At 42.7% G+C, this 10,052-nt stretch overlaps 1 protein-coding gene across 1 annotated transcript; it reads left to right on the forward strand.

Annotated features, from left to right (window-relative positions):
- The first annotated feature begins 4,241 nt into the window (after positions 1 to 4,241).
- LOC129832453 (mediator of RNA polymerase II transcription subunit 29-like) lies at positions 4,242 to 8,122 on the forward strand. Its single transcript, XM_055896525.1, has 4 exons — positions 4,242 to 4,434; positions 6,198 to 6,256; positions 6,355 to 6,439; positions 6,611 to 8,122. The coding sequence occupies exons 1-4, from the start codon at positions 4,282 to 4,284 to the stop codon at positions 6,836 to 6,838; spliced, it is 525 nt and encodes a 174-aa protein (XP_055752500.1). The 5' UTR covers positions 4,242 to 4,281; the 3' UTR covers positions 6,839 to 8,122.
- The last annotated feature ends 1,930 nt before the right edge of the window (positions 8,123 to 10,052 follow it).

Raw genomic sequence — 10,052 nt, forward strand, 5'->3', positions numbered from 1 at the left:
GCTCTATTTAATCTCAGATTCGAAAATACAAATTAGCATTAAAGTAGACATCATGCAAAACTACAAATCCATGCAAGCTCCTGCACGTCATCTGTAGTTGATAACTTTACTAACAGGTATTGTGTAAATGTAAATCTTGCCAAAGACAGTTCACAGAATTGTTCATTTAAATACATTTAGCCAATTTATTAATTACTGCATTTTACCTAACATTAGATAGTTCATCCAGAGATTCTTAGCTTTACCTCAATTTGGCAGTATCGTCCAGATCATCATGGCATCTGTAGTTCTGTATGATAGCCACATTAGCAGCTAATTAGCAACGAATTTGTTGGGTGTAAATACAGGCCAATATATTAATAAGTCACCTGGTCCAAGAGAGATTTACAGTGCATCATCAATCTACACACAATACCCTATAATGACAAAGCAAAAACTTTTTTTCCTTTCAAATGTCTAAAAAAACAACAGAAATACCTTATCTACAGAATCATTTAGACCCTTTGCTATGAGACTCAAAATTGACCTCATGTGCATCCTGTTTCCATTGATCATCCTTGAGCTGTTTCTACAACTTGATTGGAGTCCACCTGTGGTAAATTTAATTGATTGGACATGAGTTGGAAAGGCACACACCTGTCTATATAAGGTCCCACAGTTGACAGTGCATGTCAGAGCAAAAACCAAGCCTTCAGGTCAAAAGAATTGTCTGTAGAGCTCTGAGACAGGATTGTGTTGAAGCACAGATCTGGGGAAGGGTACCACAACTTTTCTGCTGCATTGAAGGTCGCCAAGAACACAGTGGCCTCCATCATTCTTAAATGGAAGAAGTTTGGAACCACCAAGACTCTTCCTAGAGCTGGCCAAACTAAGCAATCGGGGGAGAAGGGCTTTGATCAGGGAGGTGACCAAGAACCCGATGGTCAGTCTGACAGTGCTCCAGAGTTCCTCTGGAGATTGGACAACCTTCCAGAAGGACAACCATCTCTGCAGCATTCCACCAATCAGGCATTTATGGTAGAGGTGTCAGATGGAAGCCACTCCTCAGTAAAAGGCACATGACAGCCCGCTTGGAGTTTGCTAAAAGGCACCTAAAGACTCTCAGTCCATGAGAAACAAGATTTTCTGGTCTGATGAACTCTGGCCATGAATGCCCAGTGTCACGTCTGGAGGAAACCTGGCACCATCCCTACGGTGAAGCATGGTGGTGGCAGCATCATGCAGTGGGGATGTTTTTCAGTGGCAGGGACTGGACTAGTCAGGATTGAGGGAAAGCTGAACGGATCAAAGTACTTGATGAAAACCTGCTCAGGACCTCAGACTGAGGCGAAGGTTTATCTTCCAACAGGACAACGACCCTAAGCACACAGCTAAGACAACGCAGAAGTGGCTTCGGGACAAGTCTCTGAATGTTCTTGAGTCGCCAAGCCAGAGCCTGGACATCTCTTGAGAGATATGAAAATAGCTGTGTAGCAATGCTCCCCTTCGAACCTAACAGAGCTTGAGAGGATCTGCAGAGAAGAATGGGAGAAACTCCCCAAATACAGGTGTGCCATGCTTGTAGAATCATACCCAGGAAGGTTTAAGGCTGTAATCGCTGCCAAAGGTGCTTCAACAAAGTACTAAGTAAAAGGTCTGATTAGTTATGTAAATATTTTTTAAATTTGTATACATTTGCCAAAAATTCTAAACCGTTTTTTTTTTTTTTTTATGGGGTATTGTGTGTAAATTGATGAGGAAAAAATATTTAATACATTTTAGAATAAGGCTTTAATGCAACATTTGTAAAAATGTATCTGAATACTTTTGACTGCACTGTACATGGTTATCAAAACGTTACGCCAGGGTAAACTTTCACAGAACACAGCCCTTCTTTTAAATGTTTCTAAAATCTGCTATGGGAAAAAAGAACGGTGGAAAAACAATTGGAACCATTTCCCTGTTTGACAGCTAGGTTTTTGGGGTATTATGACTCATACTGTGGTACTTTATTTGGTTAACAAAACATGTAATTGCTTATTCGCTACATAATGCTTAGGGTGTTGCAAGTGTACTGGCAACTTTGAGAAAAAACACAGTTGTGCACACATCTGCCCTCTCATTGGCTAGAATGGTGCCATACGCTCTTGCCTCCTGACTACCTTCCCTTTAAGAGCCGTTTATTTGAATTGATAGAGAAGCCACTTGACTATCTGGTCACTACAACGGATAGGTTATGGTATGTTTTTCTCTTGTAGCAAATATACACTGCTCAAAAAAATAAAGGGAACACTTAAACAACACAATGTAACTCCAAGTCAATCACACTTCTGTGAAATCAAACTGTCCACTTAGGAAGCAACACGGATTGACAATAAATTTCACATGCTGTTGTGCAAATGGAATAGACAAAAGGTGGAAATTATAGGCAATTAGTAAGACACCCCCAAAAAAGGAATGGTTCTGCAGGTGGTGACCACAGACCACTTCTCAGTTCCTATGCTTCCTGGCTGATGTTTTGGTCACTTTTGAATGCTGGCGGTGCTTTCACTCTAGTGGTAGCATGAGACGGAGTCTACAACCCACACAAGTGGCTCAGGTAGTGCAGTTCATCCAGGATGGCACATCAATGCGAGCTGTGGCAAAAGGGTTTGCTGTGTCTGTCAGCGTAGTGTCCAGAGCATGGAGGCGCTACCAGGAGACAGGCCAGTACATCAGGAGACGTGGAGGAGGCCGTAGGTGGGCAACAACCCAGCAGCAGGACCGCTACCTCCGCCTTTATGCAAGGAGGTGCACTGCCAGAGCCCTGCAAAATGACCTCCAGCAGGCCACAAATGTGCATGTGTCAGCATATGGTCTCACAAGGGGTCTGAGGATCTCATCTCGGTACCTAATGGCAGTCAGGCTACCTTTGGCGAGCACATGGAGGGTTGTGCGGCCCCACAAAGAAATGCCACCCCACACCATGACTGACCCACCGCCAAACCAGTCATGCTGGAGGATGTTGCAGGCAGCAGAACGTTCTCCACAGCGTCTCCAGACTCTTTCACGTCTGTCACATGTGCTCATGTGCTCAGTGTGAACCTGCTTTCATCTGTGAAGAGCACAGGGCGCCAGTGGCGAATTTGCCAATCTTGGTGTTCTCTGGCAAATGCCAAACGTCCTGCACGGTGTTGGGCTGTAAGCACAACCCCCACCTGTGGACGTCGGGCCCTCATACCACCCTCATGGAGTCTGTTTCTGACCGTTTGAGCAGACACATGCACATTTGTGGCCTGCTGGAGGTCATTTTGCAGGGCTCTGGCAGTGCACCTCCTTGCATAAAGGCGGAGGTAGCGGTCCTGCTGCTGGGTTGTTGCCCACCTACTGCCTCCTCCACGTCTCCTGATGTACTGGCCTGTCTCCTGGTAGCGCCTCCATGCTCTGGACACTACGCTGACAGACACAGCAAACCCTTTTGCCACAGCTCGCATTGATGTGCCATCCTAGATGAACTGCACTACCTGAGCCACTTGTGTGGGTTGTAGACTCCGTCTCATGCTACCACTAGAGTGAAAGCACCGCCAGCATTCAAAAGTGACCAAAACATCAGCCAGGAAGCATAGGAACTGAGAAGTGGTCTGTGGTCACCACCTGCAGAACCATTCCTTTTTTGGGGGTGTCTTGCTAATTGCCTATAATTTCCACCTTTTGTCTATTCCATTTGCACAACAGCATGTTAAATTTATTGTCAATCAGTGTTGCTTCCTAAGTGGACAGTTTGATTTCACAGAAGTGTGATTGACTTGGAGTTACATTGTGTTGTTTAAGTGTTCCCTTTATTTTTTTGAGCAGTGTATTTAGTCCTTACCAGAAATAAATTAGCTCTGGTTTTGGAATTAACACTGAAAAATAAGGTCTGAGGTTAACACAGGCATTGATTTTATATGCTTTGTTCTATGAGATAATAGCAGTCAGTTAACATTACCTTTATGAAGTCTGTGTTTTTATGGTTACATAAATTCTTCAAAATTCACAAAGTGAGGTTAGCTGATTATCTCAAAGAACAAAACGTTTAAGATCGAAGACTGTGTTTACCACATACCTTATTTAAGGCGTTTATCCCAAAATCCTACAAAAACGCCATTACTTTTCCTCATAGGTTTTGTCCAACGGAGTGCCTAAAAAAGTATCCAAAACGACTCCATTACTATTTCTCTTTGGGGTTAAAGTTTCAGTTTTCACCCCACCCAGTCGGTGGCGGCAACACACAATGAAATGATGTAGTCCACCGTAAAAATTCCACCGAAGAAGTTTACCAAAATGGCAGCGCAGCAACAACCCGGTGGACCGATTCCACAAGTTGGAATGCAGCAAGCTGCTACACTTCAACAACAGCAGTTGAGTCAACAGCAAGATTTCGACCCAGTTCATCGATTCAAAATGCTTATTCCACAATTAAAAGAGAGCCTCCAGGTACTCCACGTTTTGTTTACATGAGCTGGTAACAATGGCTAACGTTAGTCAGTCTGGTCTCTTCACTGCCACACAGAGGGGGTAAAGTGCATTTTCGAAAAAACTTTACTTGGCGATCCTTCGAGTAATCAATGTGTACGCTGCCGTCTGTCTTTCAAATCTTCTCATTGATTGAGACAGGTGAGTGTCATTAAACCAGTGGTTCATTTGGGAGGTGGGGGGTCCTTCGTTCTGGGGCGTACTCCAAGGATGTAACCAGCTGACTAGCTCAAGATAACTTTAGTCTTGCCCAGCTTTAGAGTTCAATCAATCCTTCATATTTTATTTAACTAGGCTAGTCAATTAAGAACAAATTCATATTTGCAATGATGGCCTACCCCGGCCAAACCCTAACGACGTTGGCCTATTGTGCGCTGCACTATGGGTTGTGATACAGCGTTCCAATACATCCATTGGTGTCACGAGAAGGGCTAGCAGCTACCCCATGTTAAGTCTGCTCAGATCTCCGACAATGCATTCAACGCCATTTGTGATCGCTATGCGCCTAATCCATGTTGCTGCTAAAAACCCTGGTTTTAAAATGGTCCAACTGGCAATTGAGGACTAAATGTAAGTAGAATAGAAAGCTGTGATCCTGCTCTGTTAAGTGGCAATGAAAGCAGTTTAAAGTGTTTTTCCAACAACTGGGCATGCATGTTTTTCCTCCCAGTGCCACTCGAAATTTGAAAACTCAGAGGAATATTATTTGCTCCCATAGAATGGGACAAGCTGACCAATTGAATGGGTAAACCCTTTCTACTAGGGAAAGGGGGATACCTAGTCAGTTGTACAACTGAAATGCAATCCTATTGGATTATCTGGTGTTGATTACTCTTTGTTTTTATTAGTTTAACTAGGCTAGTCAGTTAATTAAGAACAAATTCTTATTTACAATGACGGCCAAACCCGGATGACGTTGGGCCAATTGTGCGCTGCCCTATTGGACTCCCAATCACGGCCGGATGTGATACAGTCTGGATTCAAACCAGCGACGCCTCTTGCACTAAGCTGCAGTGCCTTAGACCTCTGTGCGTCTGGGGCGCAGGAAATATTAAATGTCTGCTGTTGATTACTCGTTGTTGGCTGAGGAAATATTAAATGTGGACAACAATTTTTCATTATATTTGAAATTAACATTACCAAAGATGCAAGAGCCCCACCTGGCTCTAATTTGGATCTTAAGTGCAGGGTCTAGGACCTGGCCCAATTCAACCACTGCTTTCAATATTTCTGAGTCACTCATGACATGCAGAACTTTTGGGTGGAGACTCACATGTCTCAATGAGAGAAGATTTTAAATGTAGAAGATGGCGGAGTACACATTCTTGATTACTTCATGGAGCAAAAAAAATAAATAAATAACGGAGCATTTTTCAAATGAACCATCTGCAACTAGCAATGCGTTGTCTTCCATGTCGGGAATTTAGGAAGTATCGACAAGTAAAGGTTGGTCAAATTGTCTGTGCTACGCTTTACACTACCTAAATAATCATGCCCATCAGCCATCTGGAACAGTAGTAATGATCTGACTAGGCAATATTTTTTTATGATTACCTTATAAATTGAACTGCAAATAGCGGTCAAAGGCAGGGAGTAGGGGGATCATGCTTTTTAATGGAATATGTTTGCATAGTAACAAAATATTATGCTTATAGCTATGTACAGGTATTGCAAAATGTAGCTGCATCAAATATAGGATAACTTGAGCATTATTTTCTGTCTAGAATGTCATGAAGATTGCCTCTTTAAATTTGGGGCATAATACATCAATTGACAATGGCATGTAAGTACCCTTTTTCCCTAACTCTCAATGGCACACACACAGCCTTTAAGTGTTTTTTTTCTGGAATGCACAACTTTCCTAATGCCTTTGTGTTTCAGAAAGAGCAGTGATGCCAGTGTACAGCGGTTTGACAAGAGTCTGGAAGAGTTTTATGCCCTGTGCGATCAGCTGGAACTTTGCTTAGTAAGGCACACACAAAATGAAATTGTTCGCCACCTCTTATTACACGTCTTTCTATTAGGCTTTTAGAGTACTGAGCATCATTCACCATAACATACAGTATAGTTTATACATTGATAAAGCTGGCAGCCTGGTTATCTGCTCACTATTAATCTTATTTTCTTTCCCCCATAGCGGCTTGCCTACGAGTGCTTATCCCAGAGCATTGACAGTGCCAAGCACTCTCCTAACTTGGTCCCAACAGCCACCAAGCCTGACACCGTACAGACAGAGTCCCTGTCCTACTCACAGTACCTCAGCATGATCAAGTCACAGATCTCCTGCGCCAAAGACATTCACAACGCTCTATTGGAGTGCTCCAAGAAAATCGCAGGAAAGGGCCAGCCGCAAGGAATCCTGTAGAAATGGGCATTCCATTATACTATCACATGGTGGTTATTTTTCTAAAGTTTTGTATTTTTTGTAAGGATTGATAAGGACATACACAGTTGATTAATTATTTAAGGGATGCCCCTCTTCAATTTTCTTCCCCCCAAAATCAGAAAAGTAGCAAACAAAATGTCCTCGAGCATCAAGTAATGAGATTCACAACTTTCTTGGATTATGGAAAACGAAATGTGCCTCAGATCCGGCAAGTCATGTTTTCAACAACACTATCCCACTTTTGACACCAATGGGGTCTTGACGAGGTCACTAGGCGTTGAACTAAGGTTGCTATAGTATTTTTACAATCCGGTGCTCTTTCTTATTTTGTTCCTCGCACTTCTTTTCAAAAAAAGAAAAAAAATCAATTGAAATAACACTTAAAGCTGTAATCCGCAAGGATGAAACAACCACGTCCGTTTGTCAATAACTTCGTTGTTGTAATATAGCAAACACTTTTTTCCCCTCGGACATAATGCGCGACAGAAGAGCACAACATCAATTTGTACGGTACTGCATTCCCCCCTATGCTGCTACACGTTTCTGAGCTCGCACACAAAAACAATAACGAGGTGGCACGTCTTTGGCACCCTTTCCCGCTTCTGTAGACCAAATGATCAGACTCGTTCATTTCTCTCTTGAGTCGGAATGGTGCTATGCCAGAACGCGGGCCGCTGTTGTCAGCATGCTGGCTAGCTAATGCCATAGCAGCCCATTGGATTCCATTAAAATACGACTGATAGTGTTGGGAGGAATTCAACAACACAACCGAAGTGTTGTTGAAACCAATGAGTTGATATACCTTTAGCTAACCTAGCACGATGACAAAGGGCAGTTTAATACACAATTAGCGATATTTCAATATTCTTGATTCGCCATTCGAATTTTCGGGATAATTGGAGTACAGCGAAACATTCCATCTCTGGCTTGAAGAACATTTCCACAACCATGTAGCGCGCCGGGCTCTGGTGGTCATTCTGGCACAGCACCGTTCAGAATTCAAGAGAGAAAACTAACGAGTTGGATAATTTTGACTACCGCTACTACGGAGTTCAGCTTTAATCAAGTTTGCGTGCCCTAACGTGTAAATAAGTGTTTTGTTACAAGTAGAGGACATTACCAAATATGACCACCAGAGGGAGGGGTGACCAAGTCATGAGTACCAATGCTGTCCAAGAGCAGCTACCATTCAACCAAATTGCAAAACCTTTGTGGCAGAGTAGCTTTGTCTTAATTATAATAAACCCTTTACACTCACTTTAATTTGTCTCTTACTTTTACATACAGTCAGACCCCTTGACTTTTTCCACGTTTTGTTACGTTACAGCCTTATTCTAACATGAGGGGAAATGCATTTAATCCAATCTACAGATCCCATAATGGCAACGCTAAAACAGTTTTTTAGACATTTATTAAAAATACCTTATTTACATAAGTATTCAGACCCTTTGCTATGAGACTTGAAATTGAGCTCAGGTGCATCCTGTTTCCATTGATCATCCTTGATGTTTCAACAACTTGATTGGAGTCCGCCTGTGGTAAATTCACTCGATTGGACATGATTTGGAAAGGCACACACCTGTCTATATAAGGTCCCACAGTTGACAGTGCATGTCAGAGAAAAAAACAAGTCATGAGGTTGAAGGAATTGTCCATAAGAGCTCCAAGACAGGATTGTGTTGAGGCACAGATCTGGGAAGGGTACCAAAACATTTCTGCAGCATTAAATGTCCCCAAGAACACAGTGGCTTCCATCATTCTTAAAATGGAAGACATTTTGAACCACTAAGACTCTTTCTAGAGCTGGCTGCCTGGCCAAACTGAGGAATCAGGAGAGAAGGGCCTTGGTCAGGGAGCTGACCAAAAACCTGATGGTCATTCTGACAGCTCCAGAGAACCTTCCAAAAGGACAACCATCTCTGCCGCACTCCACCAATCAGGCATTTATGGTAGTGGCCAGAAGGCAGCCACTCCTCAGTAAAAGGCACATGACAGCCTGCTTGGAGTTTACCAGAAGGCACCTAAAGTACTTTCAGACCATGAGAAACAAGATTCTCTGGTCCGAAGAGACAAAGATTGAACTCTGAGACTTGAGGCTGTAATCGCTGCCTGCCAAAGGTGCTTCAACAAAGTACAGAGTGAAGGGTCTAAATACTTAGGTAAATGTGGTGTTGAAGTTATTTCATTTGCAAAAATGTCAAACCTGTTTTTGCTTTGTCATTATTGGGAATTGTGTGTAGATGAGGGGGAAAAACATGACTTAATCAATTTTAGAACAAGGCTGTAACGCAACAATGGAAAAAGTTAAGGGGTCTGAACACTTTCCGAACGCACTGTAACTCAGTAAAATCTTTGAAATTGCTGCATTTTATATTTTTGGTCAGTATATGTTTGTCACAGAACAAATGAAGATGTTTGAGGTAAGGTAGCTTCGGACACCCACGTTTTGACGAGATATGAAACGGCCTTGCTAGACTAGAGGTAAATAGTCAAACGGCTTCTTGTCTCCTTTCCTTCATCTGCCCAGAGGTAATGGAACTGGTCAGGGGAAAGCAAATTCTTGGTAGGCATCCATGAACCAGCATTTGAATCTCTTTTACCTATTATGTATTGTCACAGATCAGTGCAAATTGAGGAGACACATTCCATCTGAATCCTAACACCCAGATGATATTACTGACCTGGCTAATTTCTGCAGCCCTGTTAAGATAGATGGGACATATACTTTGTTACATAAACACAGAGGAGTTATGCCACTTTGTCCTGTGAAACCTTGAGGCAAGACGCCACCCCTCGGACCTAACTGCTCTTCTCCTCCCTACCTGCCTTTTAATTTCTAATTGAGAAGCCTGCATATATGGAAATTTGTTGCGTTAACATCATAGGTGATTCCGTAATATATTTTCACACTTGATATAAATGCGAGGAGACAAGTTAAACTAAATCAGGAGCACATGATGGGGCACGTGATGCGAGAGTGCGCTGGGTTCATAACATCTGTGTGTGACCTCAGACATCTGAGTCACTGACAGGTCTGTTCCAAAAATACCCTGTTAGATGTATCTGCCACACAGGCACAGTCAGCAGTGCTCCTATACAGTGATACACACACTGCTTGATGACTAATCAAATACAAGGATGTTTCGGAACCTTCAAAAAACACACTCAGTTTTAAGAATAGACTACACTACCA

The sequence above is a fragment of the Salvelinus fontinalis genome, chromosome 33 (assembly GCF_029448725.1).
Source record: "Salvelinus fontinalis isolate EN_2023a chromosome 33, ASM2944872v1, whole genome shotgun sequence".
In the NCBI taxonomy this organism is placed as follows: domain Eukaryota; kingdom Metazoa; phylum Chordata; class Actinopteri; order Salmoniformes; family Salmonidae; genus Salvelinus; species Salvelinus fontinalis.

Coding starts and splice junctions, on each gene's coding strand:
- LOC129832453 (XM_055896525.1), top strand. CDS start 4,282: ATGGCAGCGCAGCAACAACCCGGTGGACCGATTCCACAAGTTGGAATG. Junction 6,257..6,354: donor ACATCAATTGACAATGGCAT/GTAAGTACCCTT, acceptor TTTGTGTTTCAG/AAAGAGCAGTGATGCCAGTG. Junction 6,440..6,610: donor ATCAGCTGGAACTTTGCTTA/GTAAGGCACACA, acceptor TTTCCCCCATAG/CGGCTTGCCTACGAGTGCTT.